General features: G+C 36.4%; 2 protein-coding genes across 2 annotated transcripts in view; both read right to left on the minus strand.

The window, feature by feature from the left end:
- Positions 1-285: 285 nt before the first annotated feature.
- Positions 286-17,795, minus strand: LOC110451025 (hemicentin-2-like). Its single transcript, XM_021498858.1, has 15 exons — positions 17,503-17,795; positions 14,878-15,006; positions 14,002-14,053; positions 12,268-12,285; positions 11,764-11,931; positions 11,122-11,211; positions 10,105-10,371; positions 5,529-5,822; positions 4,809-4,927; positions 4,005-4,155; positions 2,774-3,043; positions 2,180-2,255; positions 1,447-1,513; positions 979-1,100; positions 286-532 (listed from the first exon to the last, which is right to left on the minus strand). The coding sequence occupies exons 1-15, from the start codon at positions 17,737-17,739 to the stop codon at positions 448-450; spliced, it is 2,145 nt and encodes a 714-aa protein (XP_021354533.1). The 5' UTR covers positions 17,740-17,795; the 3' UTR covers positions 286-447.
- Positions 17,796-20,685: 2,890 nt separating this feature from the next.
- Positions 20,686-26,842, minus strand: part of LOC110451026 — a 14,826-nt gene continuing 8,669 nt past the window's right edge. The window contains exon 3 of the mRNA XM_021498860.1: positions 20,686-23,950. Coding sequence (XP_021354535.1) covers positions 21,507-23,950 — 2,444 coding nt within the window. The 3' untranslated portion in view covers positions 20,686-21,506. The remainder of the gene's footprint in view (positions 23,951-26,842) is intronic.

Consider the following 26,842-nt stretch of genomic DNA (forward strand, 5'->3'; position numbering starts at 1 on the left):
ATAAATAAAAATCTCGTGTGGATATTTTCGCGGTAACTTACCCAACGCTTAAAACATTAGCATTACCACCTTGGCAGTACGCTATGATGGTCACCTCTTTGATCAATGGTCGGATTTAAGTAAATTCCTCAATGGAATCCATCAACTGGGGACGTTTAACTTCACTTAATCTAATTATTAAATATCAATCAAATGAATGACACTCAGAGATTTGACTAATTTCTACAGTGATAATCATATTACATGAAAAGGAAATAATCAATGAAGACACAAAGAAAACTTGTTAATATATGATTTTAAAGATCCAACACAATAACAACTGTTTGATACATCTGAAGAAGTCCTCACAGTGATAGCGACGACAACGTGGACGATGATGAGGTGATGAGATAGCATGACTAGACCCGCCATCCTTATATGGGCATATCAACTGGCCGGGCTGAGCCATTATCCTAATATGGGTACGCCGGCTTGATGGGCGGGGGCTGAAGATTCCTCCCAGATCTGCGCAGTTTCTGCTAGAGGACCGGAACTGGAATGATTAGAGCAAACATATTAAAACTGAGGGCATACATATAAAATTATATACAATGTAAATTACATCCGGTCAGTACTTCAACCGCAAAGTTGATTATTTTATCATTATACAAGTAACTTAATCAGGCTCCGATAATTTGAATATATACAAACATATATATTACATCAGGTTAGCTAAGTAAACACTACGCCTTGTCAGACATTTTTTCTTATGCTTAAAGCTCTTGAAGCGGGAATAAACATAGTTTTAAAACAAAATCAAAATTGGTAAAGATTGCTTTTTTAGAGAGTTAAATTTCAAGGATACAAAATACATGTACATATGCGATCATTGGGGCCCCTGTACGCCCCTGTACATGTACACGTGGTCCTTGGGTGGGGATCCGTGCCCCGCCCCTGTACGCCCCTGTACATGTACACGTGATCAGTTTGTTTACTTACAATTGACTTTGGATTCCATTGCTTAATTTACTCTCGTATGTACTGCCGCCATTGATGATGTGCCAGATGACGTCATTTCCTGCTGTTCCGGCATGTTTTGCTGACAAACACACCACCGATTGCTAAAAAGCCGATTGAAGTGCACGGTTACAATAAGAACACATCAAAATTGTCAAAGTGTCAATTTTAAAAAGTTTAATTGCCTACAAAAAATGATAATGACCCATTTAATTCATCGAAAATTTAATATTAGAAATTTTCAGCCAAAAATCTACTAAGTGAATATTTTTTCTTTACAAAAATTGAAAAACAACTTCTTTTTAGATTCAGGATTTCAAATCAGTGTAAAATTATGAACTTAAAGAATTGATAACCACAGTTTCAGTAAATTTTCTATTTATTTAAATCAATGACTATGTTAGTGTGTAACAAACCAATTCTCCTTAGTGATACGGATAAGTCACTCACCGGCGTATATAATTTATATCCGTATACAGCGCCACCTTGTGTGTCACAATTTCCTGGACAGCGCCCTCTGTCGTAGGGAAAGTTTATATCAAACTAACTAATTTTTGTATTTATTAATAATGGCAAAATGAACAAGCATGATACCATATCAGAGATGTCAACGTTAAACATGCAATTAATTATTAAAACTTAAAAGACGTCAGGTTCAGAATGGTCATGTCTATCAAAATAAGTCTGTCGCAAACTGATGTCGACCTTGTAGGTGCATTTGTACATTAAACACGTCACTGCTTGAATGGACATTTTGCACTTTAATTTGACCAATCAAAACGAACGTTACAAACAGCACCAATAGCTTGCTTCTATGGCTATTAACATTACAATCACCCTGTATCGAATCACTGATAAAACGTTATCCCTGTCCGTCCAGATAAGTCATTAAATCCGTTTGTCATACCCTAGCGTGTAGACAAACTACACATGTTTGTGACTTCACAATCCTTCATCGTAATAATCCTTTCTGGAATTTTTGAAAACAATACTATTTCTCCATTGTTTATGATGATAGGCTCTATCCGTATACAGCGCCACCTTGAGCGTCAAAATTTTCTAGACAGCGCCCTCTGTCGTGTGTTTGTCACAACGATTTTTACAGTGAGTTATCTAAAAAATGATTTAGCACCTATCGATGAAAAAAATTGTTTATTTTTGATGTCCGTGTATCTTAACTTACCCGCATGCTCTGCCCGTTGTTGTTGAACAATCGGCAAACGTCGTAGTACATGAGAGTGTGCCGAGATCGTTATACACTAGACAGAGAGAAAAATGCTGAAAAACAGGAAATTTTCGCGGTGTGGAAATGCTCGCGTTTTTTGCGTTAAAGGCATTAATGCGAAAACATACACACGCAAATTTATAGATTAGATAGATTACAGATACATAGAATATTTGATTTCAAAACCATTGCTTACGCGAAAACGTCTACACACTGATTAGTTTAGCGAATCACGACGCGAACATTTCCACACACGAAAACTTCAACGAAGACGGTACGAAGATATACATCGAGGTCATTATTTTTATGAACGCAAACAGCATGAAATTGAAAAAAAGTGTCGTTCAATCCAGCAATGTACTTTTCATTTATGCCTCAAGATACTGGTATTTTTCCACCTTCATTATATTTCCATTTCAATACCGCAACGTATGGTTTTCTGTCAGAACTGATTTACCAAAGCTGTATAGTCATGCTAGCAAAAACAAGTTTCCGTTGCACAGTAACAGCTCTTGGCAGTGGTAAAGGGGTCCCTAATTAATGGCTACTTACCGATGGTTTGAGCCGTGGCTGTCTCTTTGCCATTGTTCCCAGTACATGTATATATCCCCGAGTCACTATCAGGGTCTACATTTGTTATAATAAGTTCTCCGTTGCCCAGTAACAGAAATTTCCCGCCACTAGATGTCACCGGTTGACCATTATCGGCTGTCCATGTCAATGTCGGATTCGGATCGCCTGTTCCGGAGCAAGCTATTTGAGTAAATGTATCACCTGCGTGCACCGGAAGTTTACTTGGAGTGACGCTAACCGTTACTGGAGCTACGAAAAAACAAGAAAACATCGAAGTGTAAATATAACCATAATTCAAACTCAATATCTGGGAAACTAAGACAAAACAAAGAAGAATATGGCCAGGTGTTCCTCAATGATAAGCGTGCTTTCATTCATCGACCACACTAACCACGTCCTAAAAACTAAACAACGGGGTAATGACAACAAATCGACAGGTTTCATGAATGAACATAATATCACAAATATCATCCATCATAAAACACAAATAAAAAGGATATTTTCCCAATGAGATCATGCTTGCGGTCATAACACTTGTCCTTCAACCTTTATCTTTGGAAACCTTTTGTCGCAAGTTTTTCCGTCAGCAGTCGATGTAAGGGACGTAAACATCAAGAAATGGAAACTTAATGATTGTAAAATCGAAACCGTTCGTCTGATCGTACAACTACAAAATGTAAGTAGTTAGCCTGAAGGTTATATTCTATGTAAAGATCGGGGTAGGTGTTAATCAAGCAACTTTGTGCTTTTCCATGCAGGCAATGTAAATATGATTGTAGACAAGATTCGGGTTATTAACTTTGTGTCTGCCGACACAACTATACAGGAAACTATACATAAACAACTTTATAAACAATAAACAGTCGTAGAGTCTAGTACCGGATTAAAAACAAAGTGCAATATGATTTATAGTATACTTGATCATTTTTACGAAAAGTTTCATTTGTAAATTTTGCGAAAGCTTTACTATTTGCAAAAAAGTACTTTCCGGGAACAAAGAAATCATATATAGCGTAGACACCAAGTTCTCCATGACCGACTTAGTCATTATGCACGTGCATAACGTTTGATATCCTTGACTTTTTCCCCAATGAAAAAACTTGTTCTTGGAAATATATTGATGGTAACATATCATTAATCTCATGATGACTAGAGTAAAGCCCACGTGACTGTTGAAACATACTTTGTGACCTTTGACCTGATTACGTACATATGACGTTGACCTGTCCGGTGGCTGTGGTGGTACCGAGGCCGTTCGTGGCCGAGCAGGTGTACGTGCCCTGGTTAAAATCATTGATGTTCTGGATGGTGATGGAACCGTCCGGGTTTACAAGCACGTCCTTTGGAGGGGCTGTTCCCGTCTACAAACAAACAAGTACGGTAAGGGGCCATCACTGTCAAAGTTCATGCCATATGATGGGCGTTTCCCCATCCATAATGAAATACTTACGATTTGACCTGTTACTACTAAGACATTGCATATAGGTCTATATAACACAACCAGCGATATGTACGTGTCGGCATCAATAAATTGGGTATTAAAAAGCGAAGCCGAATCGACTTGTTGATTTGACTGTCATTTCGTACATTATAACAACTAAGTTTACATGAGTTAATAGCGAAGCCGAATCGACGGCACTTTGTATTGTCAACTCGTACATTTTTTTACACTTAAGTACGCATATGCTTCACTGGTCATTTGTCAGATGAAATGACGGAGAACATACATCGTATTAGTTACCGTAACGTCAATTCACTAGTTCTGATATATGAACCAATATACAACTTATCCTTACCAAACGGAAGGAAATGGTGAGAAATACCTTTAGGTGCAATTTCAGCTATAAATTGAGACACGTGAATATTGGAATCTCGGGTGACAGCCTCCGTCTCATTAAAATACAAATCGTAAAGTCCCTGTCTTAAATACATACGAATGGAATTTCTAACGACCGGCTCAATCAGAGACGTAAACATACAAATCTAACACTGTGATAAAGTAAACGATACTCACATGAGGGTAGGTCCAAACAACACTGGCGGGAGGCGTGGCAATGACGTCACAACGGAGTACGATCGTCTGCCCCGCCAACACGGTTTGAGAAAGGGGACCAGTCAGTATGCCTGGCTTTGCTGAGGGAACACCAGGATTATTTCAAGTCGACATAACGCAATATGAATAATAGCAATATCGTACAACATATTCGGTTAACCTCGGACAATTTCCTAATGTCTAAATATTTAAATACATTCGGTAGGAAAATGATAGAATGTTGTTGAATTGCTTATCTGCCAATAAATATTTCAAATAATAATAATAATGATAATAATTCGAGGTTCTTATATACCGCTTTATCACAACCTAGTTCGTAGGTTGTCTCAAAGCGATTCACAAATTATTATCCGTGGTTATAGGGCCTTGCAAGCAGCCAATAACTTCCTCAACTCCCTGGGAAGCATACAGCTGGTGCTGCTATTTTGGCGCTCACAGCTAGCATTCAATAATTCTAGCACTGCCCAACCACGTACTCATTTACAGCTGAGTAAACTGGAACAAGCTGAGCAAAGCATCTTGCTAAAAGATACAACACAGTGCCGTGCTGTGACTTGAACTCGCAACCTTTCGGTTACGAACCCGGCGTATAAGAACGTGCATTTATTTGTGATATATTGTATAAATAGTATTAACACCGTCAATTTAACCTTCACGACATAATGTGGTTATGATACTCACATTGGACGATTACGTTGGCCGTGCTAGTTTGCGTCTCTATGCCGTTAGTTACTGTACACTGGTACATCCCGGCGTCTAACGCTCCAGCTCCCGTCACGTGCAGTGTACTAGTATTTGTTATGGTAGACAATGCCGTCCCCGCCGTCAACGGAATAGATTTTCCGCCAGGTAGCACGTGAGTCCACGTAATGTTCGGAGGCGGCGTTCCGGTCCAGGAGCAGACGATATCTACGTTTGTATTTGGCCCGCCCACAACTGACGACTGAGACGGTGAGACCGAGGCTGTCACTTTGTCTGCAAGTTGGTCATAAATGTCGAGTAGTCAAATATAGATTTACAAACAATAACGTAACATCGTTTTTAAATTTGAAAATAGTCCAATGCTTGTACTTACGTTTTTCACGTGTTTTAAGTTACAAATAATATTCAAAGTTTAAAGTTCCCGCCTTATCGACAGTCTGCACAGATTTGTTAAATAACTGCAACAGCGTATTGTCGCGTGCTCAATGGCTAAGACTTGTCTCGTGATGCATGTCATTTAAAATCCCATCAACGATACATATTTCAAGTAGGTTATCTAATGAGAATGCCATTCAAATGACATTTCAGAGAGGGATCTGATTTTTAATCAGCGCGTATCTGCCATGTAAGCAAATGAGCAGCTGTTCACATAGTTAACATAGTTCTTTATTTGCTGAAGTTTTACAACTTATGGCAATTACAGATAAGACAAAGACACTCACAAGGACACACTCACACTGACTCGCACACATCATCCTCCTCATCAAGAACACTCACACTGACTCGCACACATCATTTTCATCATCTTCATCATCATCATCATCATCATCATCACATCATTACATCATCATCATCATCATCATCATCATCATCACATCATTACATCATCATCATCATCATCATCATCATCATCATCATCATCACATCATCATCATCATCATCATCATCATCACATCATTACATCATCATCATCATCATCATCATCACCATATCAGCAACAGCAGCAGCAATCATACGTCATTCATCATACACACGCCAGAACCATTCTTCACCATCATTCACCCATACAAGACTTATCAATATAATAGTGTATTACATAATTTGTATACAATAAACTGATGTACAACATGTATCTTAACATGACCTGTTCTATTGATGACCTCTTAATAAATCTGCTCTACGTTTAAACGCTAGTGATAAATACTTTCCTAAATTATTAAGTTCTTTTGTGTTTTCGATTTTGAGTAATTGAACAAATGTATACATACTAGGCCTTTTGAAATAATATTTCTTTATGTATTTAGACCGGAGGTCTGAATAGCGATTACATTTAATTATAAAATGAAATTCATCTTCTATATCATTTTCATTACATAAAATGCATTTTCTTTCTTCTCTAGGTATATCTCTGTAACGGCCACGTTCAATAGACAGGTCATGCGCACATAAACGTATCTTAGAAATATGTTTTAAATAATTAAAATTAATTGCCTTATGAAGATATGGTTGCAATTTAATACTTTCCACTAAATGCTGATATAATACTCCTTTAGAAGAAGAATGAACTTTCTCTAGACAATCTTGCTGAAAACTATCACATAATCGCTGCTTATATACTTCACTAGAATGATAAATACTATCAGTCACAAACATGTATCCAAGGCCGACTCTTGAAAGATCATGTTTTAAGTTAAGGATCCAGGGGTCTTTATTTTCAACCATATCATCATAACAAGCTTTCAGCACACAGTTATCAGAACGTTGTAATTTAATCCAATACTTAAAAATTTTAACTTTTCTTAACAGCTCTAAATGAGATCTTCCAAATTCAATATAAAGAAATGCAGTGTTTGTAGATTTTCTTAATCCTAATAATGATTTCAAAAATCCAATATGCAATTTTTCTATTTCGGGTGCTTTATGAAATCCCCAAATTTCTGAACCGTACATTAAAATACTATTGACAAACGTGTCAAAAACAGCAAGACGAGATTCTATATTAAAATAATTCTTTTTACATACATTATTTATGGCAAATAGTGCTTTTCGACCTTGTTCTGCAAGGTTTTTTTTTGTTTTTGTAAATTTTCCATTATAATTTAAAGTGAGACCAAGATAATTAAACTCATCAACTACTTCAATCGCATCATTATTATAAAACCATTTTTCTTTTGCTCTTATTAAACCTCCATTTCTAAAGATAACTATTTTTGTTTTATCTACATTTAAAGTTAAGCTCCATTTTCTACAGTAATCTGCTAGTGAATCTAACATTTTCTGCAAGTCTTCTGGTGTTTCCGATAGTATGACCATATCGTCTGCATACATAAGTAAAAATAAATTAATGGTTTGAATTTCTAGTGATAAGCAATTATTTTTTTATAAAATCCATTTCTAAATCATTAACAAACAATGTAAACAACAAGGGAGATAATATTTCCCCTTGGAATAAACCACAATCACATTTGAAAAATTCAGTAACACCTTTGAATTTAACACAACATTTTACATTGGCATAGAGACTTCTTATTATTTTCAGGAATTTCCCTTCTATACCTTCCTTAATCATTTTATACCAAAGATTTTAACAAAATCAAAAGCTTTTTTATAATCTATAAAACAGCAGTAAAGTCTGTTTCGTTTTTTGAGAGTTCTATTAATTAATGATTGTAGTACGAAAATAGCATCTATCGTGGAAAGTTTTTTTCTAAATCCAAATTGTACATCTGTGATAATATTATGTATTTTATCAACATTAACTAATCTTTCATTTAAAATGGCAGTGAATTTTTTTCCAAGACAACTTACTAATGTAATACCTCTATAATTATCAGTTACATTCACATCCCCTTTCTTAAATAGTGGTATAATTGTTCCAATATTCCAATTATCTGGAAAAAATCCAGAACTAAATATTCCATTAAAAAGCAATTTTAGACATGGTGCCAATGCATCTTTACAAGTAACAAACACTTCATTTAACAAACCATCAAGACCACAAGCCTTATTTTGTTTTAAATTAGATATTGCATGTAAAACCTCTCTCTCAGTGATCTCTACATCTAATTCAGAATAAGGGTTCATATAATTACCAGAATCATCATAAGCATTCATATATGCATCAACATCCTCATTACGATCAGGAACAGTAGACGCCAATTTTTTAAAATGTTCAAAAAAATCTTCTCTTTTCAAATCACATTTTCTCGCTTTTGTCTTTCTTTTAAAACTTTTGTAAAATGTTTTCGGGTTATATTTTCTCAAGTAATTCATCATGTTACCCTTCTGGGTCTTGTATTCTCTTTTCAGTCTTAATTCTAGCTTCTTGTATACCTTTTTCTTATCGATCAAACTTGTATGATTGTCACGTATTTTGTTCTTATTAAAGACTGAGAGAGCAGTTTTGTATTCTTTGAATTTTACTTTACAAGTTTCTGAAAACCAAGGTTTATCTCCCTTATTATAGTTTTTAGATATATTACAAGATGGAATTTGAACGCAATAAGGTTCAACAATGGTTCTAAGTAATTCAGAAAAATCTGCGACACTTTTATTAACACTATCCAAAGACATATCCATATTTATACATGTATGCATTAGACTATCGGCATTATCACTGACCATTGTTTTAATTAACTCAAAATGTTCCTGATTCCATCGCGTAGAATAAAACAGCTCATTATCACCATGTATATTTTCTTCTATAATCTTAATTTCTACCGTAAACACAATAGGCGAATGGTCTGAAAAATTATTGAACTCTCCGCTTTTAAAATTTCCTATAATTTCGAAATTTGACTCATCAACAAGAACGTAATCGATTAAACTTGTTCCCAAACTATTATAGAATGTAATACTGCCTTTATCGTCGCCCGGATGTCGCCCATTTACGATTCTAAAACCACTCGCTTAACATAAATTCAAAAGTTTTCTTCCCATTGTGTTTACAAATTTATCTGTACTTTTTCTTTCAGTAACGTTAATATCAGGTAAGTAATTAAAAACATTCGATAAAACATGGAAAGGTAAACTTCCAATATTGTCATTTTCTATAAAATCGCTACTTGTTCCGGTTCTACTATTTAGATAACCAATAACAATCACATTTCCGTATTCATTATACACAGATACATTTTCTTCTATGACTTCAAAAATATCAACGTCATTATTATCATAGTATACGCTATTGGCCGGAGGCACATAATTAGCTATAATAAAACAATTTTTGTTATCTTTCATATACTTTGAATCTAATTTGATAATAACAGAATGATCAAATACAACTTTTTCGATGGAAACTATTTGCTTAATGGTTTCTTTACAATAAATAACAATTCCTCCACCCCTTCCGTCATTTCTAGGAACAGATTTAACATCATAACCAGGTAAAGTAACATCGTCATTTTCATTCACCCAACATTCATACAGGCAAATAATATCCTATTCAGCAATAGTATTAATAAACTCATTATCATTTAGTTTTTCTACAAGCTGTGTGCATATCAAACCTTCCTCAATCATACTGATGTTACCAGCAATTGAAAAGAAATGTTACCTGTAACGATGAGTTTGATGTATTTCTCCACGGTTCCGAAAATGTTGTGAGCTCGACACTTAAACGTCATAGAGTCGGTATACTTGACGTTCTGGAGCTCCATACCGTTGTACTCCTGGATATACCTCCCGAGTGACAAAGGATCTACCGGGGGGACCCACGAGATATCTGCATGTGGCAATCCCACGGCGCTACACGGCAGAATAACTGAGGAGCCGTAAGGGGCGGTAACTACGGCCGTCTGGGGACGCAAAAACTGAGGGGCCGCTGGAAAAAAAAATGAAATTCTGTTTTCAAAATGACGAACTAATAAAAACAGTATTTTGTTAAGGGTGTATGCTACCAAATGCATCTGATTTATGTGAGAGTTATCTCCCTGTATTATAATTATTCTCTAATGCGTCTTAATTCCCTTAGAGTTATCAGTCCTAGCATATCAGTTTATATTTTAAAATCGTGTGATCTTTCTTTTAAATGTCGATCATACCAAACTCATTAAAGTAAACTTGTATATATCTGCTTCATAAGTATGTGTAATCATGTAAAATCGCATTTTGACATAGAACTGCAGAAAAAAATACATATTTGCAATAATATTTTATTCAACGGATTTTCCTACTTAATTGAATTTTTCGTTCTTGACAAAAGGCATAATTGGAAATATACAACTGAAAGTCTTAAACTATTTTACTTTTAACACCGAGTCCTCCAAAACTTACAAAACACAAAGAAATTAAACTGAATTAAATATGCAAACTTCTCAACCGCTGCTAAGATATAACTTAGATGTTCATTTTTGTAAATATTTCTTTTTTGTAATCGCACACTTATATTTACTTTTCATAAAAACATAAAACATTGAATTTGTTTGTGTTTACATGGCAGGTGTTGTGAAATCACTTAAAGACTGTGAACATCAGGAAAACACTTTGCTCTCAAATCTCAAACACCGGCAAAAGAAAATGAGATGATAATTTGATGAGCATGAAATCAGTACGGACAGCAAACAGACATTACATAGATTGTCGCAGCACTTATTTGGGTTCACCGGTGACGTCACGGAGGCGGTTCCCATGGCTCCCTGAGGGCCTATTTCTCCTCGGTCTCCTGCATGAAAACAGAGTTTGATTAACATATATTGTAACATAAGGAAACATAGAAACTTAGCTAAACCTTCCAACATGTACTTTTCGGCCCTTTTCCGGACTGCAATTGACTGCAATCCACTATTTGTGTACTACGTCACCGTTATTGATGTCGATTTGTTTTGTAGAACAGTTGTTAGCCGACTAAAGCCCAATCACAACACTCAAGCGATAGCTCTATCAATTGTTCACATCGTGAATTCATGATTGTGATCATTGCAATCATCAACGCCAACAGCTATGGCCCGACCATGTGAAACATCATAAAGCATCAAATACGATATTATACCTTTTAATATACGTCATTTGTATGCACACAAAAAAACGTTCATCAAATATGACGATCAAGTTTACAAACCCTAAAAAGCGGTAGTGGTATTTGCTATTTTATAACACAGAAAATTATGCTTATTAGCCATATGCAGTTTTATCGGATAGTGATCGATCGTCAATCAAAATAATAATAATTATTATAAGTAAGTAACAATCTATACGAGTTATATTGTGTTTTTACCCTTGTCTCCTTTGGGTCCCGTCATACCCTGCAACATGGTTCCCGGTTCGCCCTTTGGTCCCCGCGGTCCTGGTGTACCATCATATCCCCGAGGTCCCGTGGGACCGGAAATACCGTAATGTCCTTTTTCTCCTTTGGTCCCGGGGAACCCGTCTGTGCCTCGGTTCCCTACAGAAAATAAAACACGTTCAGGTTTAAAAATAGAAAACGGCGTGTAGGTCTGATTTTGAAAAGAATTTGGTGGAGGGTTGATTGAGAAAAGGTCCTACCTGTTCTAAATGTACCCAACTACATGTTAAAAGGGGGAAAAGAAAGAAGAAAAACACATTTCGTTTTCAAAATCTAAACAATATTTCGGTAATAGGTATAATATTAGATTTACGGTCGTGTGTCCTCAACAAAAACGACTTTCTGCTCTGAACATAAATATACAATGCTTGACGGATTTAGCCTAGAAATAAATACACAATCAGGAAGTGAAGTACCCGTAGACTATCGACTTACCTTTCTGTCCTGGCTGACCTAAAATGGAAACAAGTTTTTTGCATTAAGTCAAACAATTGTTTGCAATAAACATAACTAAAGGTTTCGAAACAATCAAATATTTTATGAAGTTGCTATTCTTGAAAATAATTTCTCGTTTGAACTATTTTTCAGTTTTTTTGATAGTTATCTTTGCGTTGAAAACTTGCTAAATAACCCAAACGGTACGGTGTCTATATTACAAACGGTACGGTGTCTATATTACAAACGGTACGGTGTATATTACAAAGAGTACGGTGTATATATTACAAACGGTACGGTGTTTATTACAAACGGTACGGTGTATATATCACAAACGGTACGGTGTATATATTACAAACGGTACGGTGTCTATATTACAAACGGTACGGTGTTTATATTACAAACGGTACGGTGTAGATTACAAACAGTACGGTGTATATATTACAAACGGTACGGTGTTTATATTACAAACGGTACGGGGTATATATTACAAACGGTACGGTGTTTATATTACAAACGGTACGGTGTATATTACAAACGGTACGGTGTATATATTACAAACGGTACGGTGTTTATATTACAAATGGTACGGTGTTTATATTACAAATGGTACGGGGTATATATTACAAACGGTACGGTGTATATATTACAAACGGTACGGTGTTTATATTACACTTTCTTTGCGTTCTAGATACACTACCCTGACGAACAGTAAGCTATGTAGCAAGTGTCCGGAGACTTATTATGTTGTAGAGCGGGTCTACTTTCTACTGAAGGGGTCCAAGAATTTACCTTGCTTAGACATGCACAGTCAATACATAGCCCTAATGGAGTCTGTCATAATATAAGTTGGTATGTGGGGTATAGATATTCTACCGTTTGGTCAGAATCGAGACTTCGGGTAGGCGTCCCATACCCCACGTACCCAACATACCTTTTTGATAATCTAGGCTTATTTCCCGCCTCTTACCCGATATTTTGTCAAAGCAAAACATTAGCAAATACAAAACTTAATGTAACAACATTTCTACATAGCGTACATCTAAACTATTTCCGTATTTTGAAAGACATTTCTATGCCTCTTATTGACTCCGATTGAAGCACGAAGTGGGTTTCAATGCGGGAGGAAACCCGAAGTACGTGGTCGGAGAAAACCCACGTGGGCGGGGAGATGACCCAATACCTTTCACGTCCGATCGGAGTCGAACCCCGGCCGCCTTTGATAGACGAGTACGCTATCCACTGCGCCACTCTACCACTAATAATAAACGTTTGTAAGTCCCGTTTCAAATTTTTGTTCATTTCTTTATAATTTAATCCTGCTGGTTACAAGCATTTTGATTGGCTTAAAAAAATATGTTATCAGCCCATAACATAAAAAATGACGTCTCCGTTTGTGACGTCGCTTTTGATTGGCTGATACAGCGGCGTAACAATTTCTAAGAGAAAAGAGTCCATCAATAAAAGTGGATTTCCACTGGGATTGTGTATAGTAGATTAAGTTTTAAGGATTACCTTGAATATATTTTAAATGTTATTGAGCTATAACACAAAAAAACAGAGTGTATTCTCATCATAAACCGCTTCGCGGTTTATTAGAGTACACTCCGTTTTTTTGTGTTATATTTCCATTACATAAAAAAAAACATGTTTTTCCTTAAATAATGACAAAGTTATATCGGACAAACTGGAAATGGTTTCTTTGTTTCTGATCATAATCATTAAAATGTTTACCTCGCACACATATCTTTGTACTGTTTGTACAGTACGTCCGCAAAACTTGAAGCTGAAAAACATAATACATTTTTTGAATAACAGTCGTGGTTAAAATGTTTTATCATATATTAATTACTTAAAAATATAAATATAACCGTTTCATTAACTAATTAGTTTAATTACCATTCACGAAATGTATTTAACTGTTTTTAATGGAGAGCTACCTGAAGCGATAGAAATGCTAGTGTCAGATATCATATATCCTTAACTGTCGTCTTGATTTCCTTCAATTTTATTTATTAAACAAAAGGAATAGGACATCAGGCTAAACGTGTCGTATCTCCTACATACGTGTTATTAACGAGACATAGAAGTCTGTTTCTGATTGTCATTCTTCTTCCAACTATCTGCATATTACCTCTGGTGCATTGTCACAGATAAATATATAGTAAATCAAACGCGCTAGAGCTTCGTTGTAAATGTTGGTGTTTTATTACAATGTAAGTCGTATATGTCCTAAACGGAAATACAATAGAAAAAAGTCCACTGCGTTAGCGTAAATTCTTAACAAAAATAAGACTTCGGTCATTAATTAAAGTATATTTCTAATTGTTTCACTGTTCAATAATCTAAGTCATGTCAGCGATTGTTTCAAAGCTATTCACCTTACTATTTGAGGTGGACTTTCAAGCGTTCAATGTATATTGACCTTAATGTGACGCCATAGACGTCAGGACGGCATCGTTGAAAACTTGACAATAGTCAGAGAAATATGTTATCATTCCACTCACAACCACTTGTTTATGTGACAAAAAAATATCTTGAAATAGACATTGAAAGTCCTGTGTATAATGTTGGTGATATCGCGACATTAATGGCGAGTATTGGGTTTACCTCACTCGCTGCAAACTGCTGTAGCAACGCAGTATAGTCGGGGGCGGTCTGACGGCGGCTCCTCTTTGGTAGGTGTGCTGCTAGCGACTCTAAGAAGTCTGGACTGGTCAGCAAACTCACCGTTCCTTCCTGTAACAGGACATTTAAAACAATCCTACACCATCCTTTATGTGTTACGTAACACAAACAACTTTCAATTAATCTACTTCAGCATACAATATTAGGAAAAACTACATGTGCAGATTTTAGCGAAATGAATTTAGTGGTTAAATTCAACCAAGAATATGGCACCTGACCTCGACATTCTATTCGATCAATAACGATTCAACTGATATTACCTTCGACCTATTTAATGATGTTGACCTCTGACGTGTAAACTAATATGGACTACTGACGTGTGATGTTGACCTCTGACCTGTGGGATTAATGTGCACATCACTGACACGTTAAGAAGGGTCTATATTAGTAGTAAGAATGCAATGAAAATATTCCGGTTTTTTTTAAATTATAGGTGACTTCATTTTTCAAAAGCCACCAAAAGACCCCGGGCTCGTGACCGAAGGTTTGTGGGTTCGAGTCACATCACGGCACTGTGTTGTATCCTTGAGCAAGATACTTTACCCCGCTTGTTCCTGTCTACTCAGCTATAAATGAGTACGTAGTTGGGCAGTGCTAGAATATTGTTGAATGGTGCAAAGGCCCTATGGCCAAGGATAATAATTTGTGAACCGCTTTGAGCGACCTACGAACTTGGTTGTGATAAAGCGGTAAATAAGAACCTCGACTTATTAGTAGTATTATATAAGTAGCAAAGCACTCATAATATTAGCGTTATTTCTTTAATGTTATTGTTGGGTTTTTTTTCTAAATGGACGCTTCGACACAAGAAACATTAGTCCCAGTGTTTGCTATGACCTACATTTCTGTCTGAATGTTTTAAAGAGACAATGTTTTATTGGTGTAGCTGTTCAATGGTAAACTGTTAACTGTTCACACATTTATAGCGATATCATTCTGAGCAGGTTTACAGACAAATCGAATAACGGAAGTTAGCGCAGCTCAAACATTTTTTCAGTATTTTACTGCAATCCTATTATAAATTATATCAGTTTATCAGGAATACAGTTTCATTACCTATACGACATATCGGTTCTGGTCTGAAGCGTCCTGTGTGACGTGGTACATCGTATACACTACCTCACGTATCACAATGCCCAGAGGTCAATCCTCGTTTCCTGTTGAACTTATTCTGGGACATTTAGGTTAAAGTTAGATTGTGTTCACACCTGTATTCGTTTATGTCAAAACGTTTATCGGCATTTAAGGCCTATATAACATTAATGGACGCAATGTTCAGTGGTAGGGCTGGATTAATTGTTTGATTGATTAATTGATTGATTGATTGACATTTTGTAAGTTACTTCATTAATGGTATTAAAAATTCTACTTTTCTAATTTGAGGGTTTGGAAAAAAATTACATAGAATACACGGAAATGTTAATCATTTGAAATAAATCCACACCGTTTAATTTATAAAATACGGTATAAAGCATATTTTATTTTATTTTATTTTTTATATTACCGAAGAAGAATCAAAAAGACAAAGCGATTACATACATTGTACATGACACAATACATTGTAAAACAGCGATGTAAAGTAATTAATGTATGTTAATGTATAATACTTAGAACTTTTTGTATTACGTAATGACCTTACTTCAGTACAGTGGTGCTCTGCTAATGCCATGCAAGTATGTAGTATGTATAGGTCAGTTGGCCGTCACGATACATGGGGGCGTGTCTGTATGTAGGTCAGATGTCCGGACACATGATCATGACCCTTAACCTATACAGCAGGTGTGTTTACATGTCATACAGGTACGATAGCCTAATATCTATAAAAAATGTTATCACAATCAACACTAAAAGCGTACCATTCGCGATTCCTCGGCCTTCATTAAAAAAGGAAAGACAAGATATGTTCCGGATCAATCGTTCAGTGATATTAATACCACAGCCAGTAAAATATGACGGCACGATGAATGATTACTACGTCATTTCTCACAGGGAAAATTGTTATTGTGATATTATAAAATAATATTACATTGTAATTGGGCTGGGAATGATAATTCCTTTATGTATATTTTTGACTGATCTGGGAACTATTATCAAACGAAGTATCTGATGAATGAATTCCTTATATACTGTATACCAGGAACTTTTCGCTGCAGTTTAATTTTCGCCTTTTTCGCCCTCCGCAGTGAGGGCAAATATTATGACAGCGAATAAAAGTATACAGTTTACCATATATAGTAATTACATGTTAAGGCGAAATTTTAACTGGACGAATACAGATTTAACCAGTGAAGGGCGAATATCAGACATTACGAACGTGTCCCAGTATGCAGAATCACACTTACAATGTTCCTTACACACCCGAGGTTGTAATAAGTTTGATTCAATCCTTAATTAGTTTCAACAGTAACGATTTTTGACATTTCGTTATTTTGAACATCGGGAAATAATATATATAGCAATTGATTTCGATACAGTGTGTGTCTCCTGTTGGGTCGAGCCACAGACTGTACAGAATTAGAAACAAAATACCTAGACTAACAAACTAACCTGGTCTCCGACGTCCTGCCTAGCCCATGATGACAGTTCTAGGGTCAGCACGCGACTTTTCAGAGTTCTTATTTCATTAAATTGTATATATAACAACACTCCGGAAACTGAGAAACCTAACACGATCACTGCGATGATGGAGAAGAGCCAGACTCCATGGTTACCTCGTACTGGGCCCGATACCCCCGCGGAAGCCTCATCCTGGGTCATACCTGGTTTTTTGCCTTCCCCTGCCATAATTCCTCACTGTTAGAGGACGGATGACGTCACGCTCGTTCCTTCGGAAAGGTCGCCTTATCTGGTGTCTGATAAGCTACTGCCGAATGACTCCCTTGTAATGTAAATGTGACATGCACGGTATAACAAGAGATATGTAAACAATTAAACACAGAATAATAATAACGTTCATTTAAGCATTGAACTGCTTTCAGTTGGCATTCATAGGGAAAATGAATTCAAATTGCCTATGAATACAAACTGAAAGGAGTTCAATACTGATATTTACTGTTTTGGAATCTGTTCATCTCATAGGAAATTGAATTACACTTACTGTTGTTCAGCATTAAGTTCAAATAATGTATATATCGTGTATATTTTTCAATGAATAGAACAGCCATGGTCATCGCCCAGGAAGGGTCATTGATATCCAACGTAACAATTATGACGTCATGATAATGATGACGTCAACAATCGGTTCATGACATGCATAGCCTAGATAAATGCCAACTGAATTTGGTAGGGTTATGTTCCGTCTTTGCGTATGAAAGAGTTATCTTCTATTGTGAGCAGGTATTGATTGTTACGTCATTTGTTTGTGAGAGTAACGTCATCAATTTTTGAGAAAACGACGTAATTTTCTCACACAAACCAATGACAGAACAATCAATACCTGCTCACAAGAGAAGATAACTCTGCAATACGCAAAGACGGAATAGTGGCAATGCCATACGATGGTAAATATTTGAAAATAAGCTTGAACATTATCGTGTTAAAAAACGTTAATTTGATAACTGTTACTCCTGTTCTAGTGTTCATTATCGACGTCATAAATATGACGACAAGTTGGTATCAATTTATTTGTTAGCTTTGTTATGATTGTTTTAAGTATTGTTTACTTGTATTTGTTTTTTGTTGGTTGGTTTATTTAACTTGCTAGCATGTCAGTTGTTTAATGGAGAGTCTTATTATATAAGTTTGATAGATGGCTGGGTAAGTTTTCCTAGACACATGCATCCGGTAGTGAAATAAATCTCGATGGCTGTCATATTTGTTCGTTTACACCAGACATGGCTATTTGCTGTCTGTAAACGATCATCTCCTTCGTGAATATATCAGACTGTCGGCAGCAGAACATTGTTTGGAGGAATTGCTCGGTGTAGGAAAGACGTTTTAGGAACGTGTCAGTGGTTCTTAACAAGAGGTGTAAGATTTCTGTAAACGATCATCTAACGTTTCAGACTGTCGGCAGTGGAAATATTGTTTGGGGGTATTGCTCGGTGTAGGAGAGGTGTTTTATGAACGTGTCAGTGGTGTTTCTTAACAAGAGATGTAGAATTTGAGTGATGTTTCTTTAAATGATCAATTGGTCAATTATTTTTGTAGATGTCCATGACGACCATTCTGAAATAATAAAACAATTCTTTGTCTGTTCAAGCTAAAACGACGGTAATTTGTTATAACTTCGTCAGCCATAAAACACACAATGTTGCCACGTGTGGTATCTTTTATCTGTAGTGAGTGATGGCCATAATTAACTTTGTTTAACAAAGCGCATTACCGTATATCACAATAAGATTGATAATGAAGCATTCTATGCGGTCACCACTGTCCAGAATTCTCTATCCAGACAGTTAAGGAATAAAAATTTAACCAGACAGTTAAGGAATAAAAATTTAACCCGACAGTTAAGGAATAAAAATTTAACCCATTTTTCCAAACCGTATATCCTACTGAAATAAGTCCTCACGTTACGTAATTTCCCCCATTGGGTTCTATGTTAATTTACTATTTGTTCAATATTTGATGAAATTAGGCACACAATTAAAAAATTATCAAACACTTCTGTCGGTAATATTGATATTAGTATCTGAATTTAACCATGGTAACTTAATTGACCAAACACTTTTACGGTAAAATTTAACATTGAGTCTATGGGGAGGACGTCAAAATAACTGTTAGGCGGAGATCAAAATTTGATATCTGAATAACAAATAAACGGACTGAATAATTTCTCTGCCTGTTTGCAAAGTTTTACCAAAATATGACGAAAATCGATGTCAGGACAACTCATTGAAAACAAACAAAGGGGTATAGAGCCAAATTCTAAAAATAACGTATCGTGAAAGACCTACGGCACGTCACTATGTTTTACTGTATGTGTGTCATTCTGAGAAAACAAAGGGCGCTATACAATATAATTATGATTTTATGTAATTTCAAACGTATTTACTAAAATAGAGGTGGTTTAGTTGTGATTATCCGTGTAATTTATCTTTCTTGACTTAATCCAAATTATTAAAATGTAATTTTAACTGACTCATTTGTTTTTTTCCATGCTTATCTCGACGACGGTAGTAAAATGAGATATGGAATGTGGAACACTGGCGAGCATCAATTTATATAATTAGTGATCACCAAAGCATCATTTTAAGATTGATACCAAACCGCTATAGAAAGTTAAAATGGAATACTTTTGATATAAATCATTTATTTATCTATTCTTTTTTTAGAATCATGTTCTGTTGTTTTTTTTGTAGTTTTGAAGTCTTACTACTATCTGTTATTGTCGTTTGGTAGCGTGTGTATCCTCGTGTATTGGTGGCCTTGTCTCTACTTCACTTATAATGTATGACGTTTGGTTTGATGCCCAGAATAGGAATATTCTCTGGAACGTAGAAAGCGTATCAGGCACGGAATGGTCATCACTATCTATTTAAAGTAACGCCTTTCTGTTTCCTCCTTTCTGTGTTAATCTATTTTGCTCTGCAGCGTATTTCATTTTTAGACAGATTCGGAATGATAACAATAGCTTACCTGAAATATCACGGTTCGACACTGAATGACCGATTATTGTTGTTGGGGCGTTTACTTAAACAATACATCATTTTATCAATCAAAGAGACAATAGATCAAGGATATAATATAAATATAGTTTCACACAAAGACTCATACACGCCTGTCATTTAGTAATAATTTATTTATCTAGACCAAGTTCATATTTCAGGAATTTGGTGATCGCTGTATGGTAGAAAATGGTGTTGATTGATTTGTGTCATTTTGTACTCAAACAAAACATGAAAGCGACCACAGAAAACTATAGTATGCAAATATCAACACCGCAATTGTATAATCCGACAAAATTCACTTTATGAAAATTGCACTTCTTATAAAATCGCTTCAATCGTCCGATCCACCGTGCTTTCAGAACTGTTCTGGTAATACATGTTATACAATTAACGCACTTATGATCAAGGTTCCATTGTTCATGTCTCAAACTGACACGTATACAAACCAGATACATAATAAGCATGTGACCTCTGTATGTATACCACAGGTATCGTACGGAATTCTGCTTTCCATATTTCCCGACTTACACTTCCGGTCGACAAAAGCAGTCGTCCCGACCAGTGTGTGTTCCAGTCCAACACTCGTCAATGTACTTTATGCATGTAGAATAATAATTTAAAATTATTTACGAAGGTGGATAAACATGCAACAATATTTCATAAGTACTGAGCATGGTTGATAGAGGGGTAAACCAAGAGCTCCTAACCATTGCAAAATATCTGTTCATCCAACTTGGTTACTTTAGTGGTGAACCAGGTGGTTCCAACTCTAGCGATAATGTTTTAATTAAACTAGGGTTGTTGGAGGCGATGAATCCAGGACTCCCTCACGAAACACATATAGAACACTCGATCTTCAAAGGGACACGCATGATAAACAACAATATGTAACAAGAGACATCATTACAATATTTTTCGTAACTAACAATGATGACGTCATCAATGAACAACATACATGGGGTGATTGATCCAGGATTGAACAGTTTCTAACATTTTGTTCAGAAGTCTGGCGTCTACAACATACGGTGCGTCACCGGAAGCTGCCTCGTTTATTTTTTCTGGTTCAGCGAAGTTAAGTTTGTGGTAAGTAACACCATTTGCCTGTGGACGATTGCCGTTAACTTCTGTTTCCTTTTTAAGTATATTGTCAACGACCATCTTTTGTTCGTGGATATTTCTAGAAACCTTCCGAAAGAGTTTGTCACTATCAGACACCATTTTGATCTGTGGTGTTTGGGTGACTGACGAGAAATTCTCAGATGAGAGAGTAATCTTATGCTTGTCTTTTCGGAAGATCTCGGTAGTGAAGTGATCTTGCTCCTTATTCCCTGATGTACTGCCAGCACTAGTATGATCATTGACTTCCGGCAGCATTGTATTAATAGAGTTATCTACCTTTGATGTAATATCGGAAGTAGGTGGTGTATGATTAGACGTGTTTGACGTAGATGTATTGTCTGTGCTATTAATATCTTCCGGCTGCGCTGTAGTTTTAGAGTGATTTACCGTAAATGTAGATTCAGCTTTGATTTTCGGCAGCATCTTAGTAGAATTATCAGCAGTGGATGTTGTTTTGACATGATGTTTCTCTTCTGTGTCAGTTGAAAACTGATCAAGATCTAGAACGGATGACAGAAGTCGAGGATCGACAGCCATCCTTTGTATAAAGTCGACCTTATCTTTCTGTAGCGGGTCCTTCGAAGTCAGACGACTCTCAAGTTTAGCCGTGGCACTGGACACATAAGTCGATTGAACTTGCTCGTTGCCCGCATAGGCTGTGCGTCTTTGGGCTGTTAATGATCCACCCATTAAAGGCCTATCATTAGCCCTAACCCCCTTGAGGGACGCTGATTCGGTTAGCAGAGGATGCGGGTTTGATGCTGGCTTGGTAACCGAGGGAATTTGACTTGATGCTGACTTGCCTATAGTAGAAAGTAGGTTTGATACTAACTTGGTTGCAGAGAAATATGGACTTGTTGATGGCTTAGTTGCAGAGGAGAATGGACTTGATTTTGATTTAGTTACCGCGATCCGCTCGCTGGGTGTTGTTTTCGTAAACGGGGAAATTGAGAGTGATGTTGATTTAGACATTACAGACGCTGAATTCGGCGGTGACTTGGTTGATGCAAGCTTGGTCGAATATCCCGCATGATCAGATTTGTTTTTGTGGGTCCTGTCTCCGAATATAAATGATACCAACTGAGGCAAACTTATACTTAAGTGATGAGTCGACGTCTCCGCACCACGTGAGGTTGTATTGACCTTGGTCCTGTGCACTTCTCTCAGACTGAACTGAGATAGAAAGTTTCCTTTCGGTCGGATGGAATCCGTTACATGATTTTTTCTTTTTGATTGTGATTTGTTCACCTTCATCACCCGAACCTCGCTCAGTACAAATGGATTTAGTCGAGATGCATCAGAGTTACTTCCCCTTCCAGAAGAATATTGCCCTCCTGAATCTGGTCCCTGATTAAGTTCGCGTAGATGATTGTCTTTAGAGGAATGCCTTTCCTTTGAATTTGATGACACTTTGTGCTTTTTGGGATGAAGCACCCCTGGGAGACTGATCCGGTGCAACTGGGTTAGGTCCGCGAGAATGTTTGCATTGGTTAGGGCCTCCCCCGGAGGTTTACTATTCACACCATATAAAGAGCTCATCGCATGATCCTGATCTTCACTAGCGCTACTATCATCATCGTTATCGTCACTTTCACTACTTGGTGTTGCCTTCTTACTTTCGTTGTTACTGTCATCGTTGTCGTCGCTGCTCGTATTCTCATGTGAGTCGCCATGGTGATGTGATACTTGTGATCCGGGGACTAAGTTAACTAATGGAAGCTCGAAAAACTGTTTTTGAACTTCATAACCGGAAGAGGAAGGATGTTTTACAGTCTCTGAGCATGCGCACTTGTCGATTGGACATTCCGACTCGCAACATTCCCTCCAGCACCAACCTGCCATTTTATCGAATGTGTCATACTCTCCTGTTCCGACACATGGGTTATCGAATTTGATCCGAGGACAACCACAATAACAGCGACAAGGAGGACAATTTCCCAGTTTGCAGTTCGAGTCACACCAGTTATCCATATCCGGGAAATGTTGCCACGTTGGCAATGCGTAACATCGATTACATTCTTCCGGTTTGTCGGACTTGTACGTCCGAGATACGTTTTCATGGTGAAGACCACGATAATGAGACCCATGATCATGTGACTTCTCGACGTGTGTGACATAGGTGGCGCTCTTAATGCTGTTGGTATTTGTATTCACGTAGAACGTGTCGTCACCGATAGCGATGTCTGCACAGTTGACAAATTGTTCCTGGTCACCGCACCCGAGACAGCCGTCCCCACTCGCCTTGTCGATTCCCCAGAAGTTACCTGTAATAGAAAATACCGATGTTTTATATATAGTGCTAAATATATTATATATAAAATGTGTTGATTTCGTTTCCGTTTCATATTAGTTTCGAGCAACACATTTCTCTAGAAAATAACCATGTCTTATCTATAGGGCTAGATCTATCATGTTTATATATATATTGTCTCGAATTCATATCCATTTCAAAAAAGTTTCGTCAAACAAATTTCTCTAATATCAAACACTGCTTGACTTGTGTCTTAAATCTCCTTTGGAATGGAAAGAATTTGGTATATTTTTTATCACATGACCAGGAATATATGCGAATATTCACGTAAAGCATATTTTTTCTATGATAAGTCGCCAGTTTGACTTCATGTCTATTGTGACGGCATTACGTCATGTCTATTGTGATGTCATTACGTCATGGCTATTGTGATGGCATAACGTAATGTCTATTGTGACGGCATTACGTCATGTCTATTGTGACGGCATTACGTCATGTCTTTTATCGTAATTTCCATTTTGACGTCACAATCGATGTTTTGCATGAAACAATATGCAGAATATATAATATTTAAGTAAAAATATATCAACACTGCATAACAATTGAGTCAGGCGAAGAATTAATGCTATTCAATGAATATAAGGTAAAAAAAAAAAAACTGGATCGAATTCTGTACACTTGGAATGTTTCGCTGCAGTTTTTAGCCTTTTCGCCCTCTGGTGTAAGGGCGAATTTATCATTACTGCGAATATAGATAAACGACCTAACATATATAGCATCAAATGTGAGAGCAAAATTATTACTGGGCGAAAATTGATTGCACGGGCGAAGAGCGAAAGTTTGACTGAGCAGAAATGTCCCGGTATAGAGAACCCTTTGTAGTGATAGCTATTTTATAATGCCTATTTTGGGTATTTTCGACACAAATATTATGCTTTTCTTATTCTTGTGAATAGAAGACGACTTAAAAACAATCAAACAGTATAAGATATGAAGCATTTCGTTGGAATTTGCTTAAAAAAGTTAACTGACTGTATGCTGACTAATGTCATCCTATTTCTTTGTGTATTACTGAATGAGTGTAATTTCAAAAGAAAGCGTGTTAGGATTTACCTTCCCTTGATGTGTGCAGTCAATATCTACATTAAAAATTATAAGTTGATCGACCCAAATCTCAGTATTACCGTGACAAAAATAATAGATTTATATTATTCATCTTTTTAATTTTATTTCAATTTGAAATATTCATAGAAATTCTATTTATACTTAAATATTACCATAACTCCTAATATATTTCAAATAGTAAATTATAACGAAAAAAAAATCCTCTATAAAATGCGTTGAAAATAAATCTGCAGTTTAACTTCAAAGTCATTGTTATATTGCAATACATTTATCAAATCTAATTGAAAAACAAGAAAATGATGAATTTGAATTTTTAAATAGAAATAATACAACGTAAACGTCTACGCCGCCAGTCACGTGAGTAAATACGACCGGGTCACCTATATATTACGTTTATACAATAAACATCAAACAAACATGTTATAAAAACCAATTACGTATACCTGTCTGGAAAATATTCAAAACAGTTTTATGTTTTAAAACCTTATCAGACAGTTACAGTTTCACAAACGCTGACTACGTTCAATAGTAGGACAGGAAGCTTACGGACAAGGCACGACAGGAATGCCAACACAAACTGACTTATGATCAAACAGAAATATTTTCACGAGAAAAAACGTATTCGTAATATTTGTTTTGCAGTTAATCTTTATCGCATTCACACTACAGTTTTTATATGTTTACAAAAATATTGATCATGTTTAACCTACATATTTATTATGTGAAAAACTGCATCCTATTTACACTACATATAAACACTTCATCTTTTTCATATTCGCAAGGCATAACACAATAAAGCCAGTGCCTCTCGATGCAAACATAATATTTTGACAACATTAAGTAAAAGGTTGAGCTTGTCTTATATGATACTTAGCCTGTATTTCTAGTGATATAAATTTTATCAATTTCAAGCAATGTTCATCAACAGCATCGTTTGTTTTATTCGAATACTTATAAATGCTAAACATGTCTTCTCTGGTGCGTTCATGTAAACATAGTTTTGATGACGATCTGTGAATCAGATCGTAATCTAAGTCACTACTTATGCTTGTATGGTATATAGATCTGAAGGGGTTGTCAAGCATTATTCTGACACGTTTAGAATCGTTAATCAAAGTGTATGGCTGTGGTAATGAAATCAAGAAAGAGTTTGTTAGACCATTTAAAGTACATCCCGACAGACCGCTTGCAACGCATTCGGTCGTTGTTCTACTTTTGTGCTTCAAAAAATAGTATGAGATTTGTATAACTTCTGTGAATAGCATGAATTTTGAGAGTTGTATAACCCATGAGATTTTAGTGTAGACAGGAGGGACAGAGTACCTTGTTGAAGACAGGGGGGACAGAGTACCTTGTTGAAGACAGGAGGGACAATATACCTTGTTGAAGACAGGAGGGATAGAGTACCTTGTTGAAGACAGGAGGGATAGAGTACCTTGTTGAAGACAGGGGGGACAGTGTACCTTGGTGAAGACCGGGGGGACAGAGTACCTTGTTGAAGACAGGAGGAACAGAGTACCTTGTTGAAGACAGGGGGGAGAGAATACCTTGTTGAATACAGGAGGGACAGAGTACCTTGTTGAAGAGAGGAGGGACAGAGTACCTTGTTGAAGACAGGAGGGAGAGAATACCTTGTTGAATACAGGAGGGACAGAGTACCTTGTGGAATATAGGAGGGACAATATACCTTGTTGAAGACAGGAGGGATAGAGTACCTTGTTGAATACAGGAGGGACAATATACCTTGTTGAAGACAGGAGGGACAGAGTACCTTGTTGAA

Source organism: Mizuhopecten yessoensis, unplaced genomic scaffold (genome assembly GCF_002113885.1).
Source record: "Mizuhopecten yessoensis strain PY_sf001 unplaced genomic scaffold, ASM211388v2 scaffold5737, whole genome shotgun sequence".
NCBI lineage: Eukaryota > Metazoa > Mollusca > Bivalvia > Pectinida > Pectinidae > Mizuhopecten > Mizuhopecten yessoensis.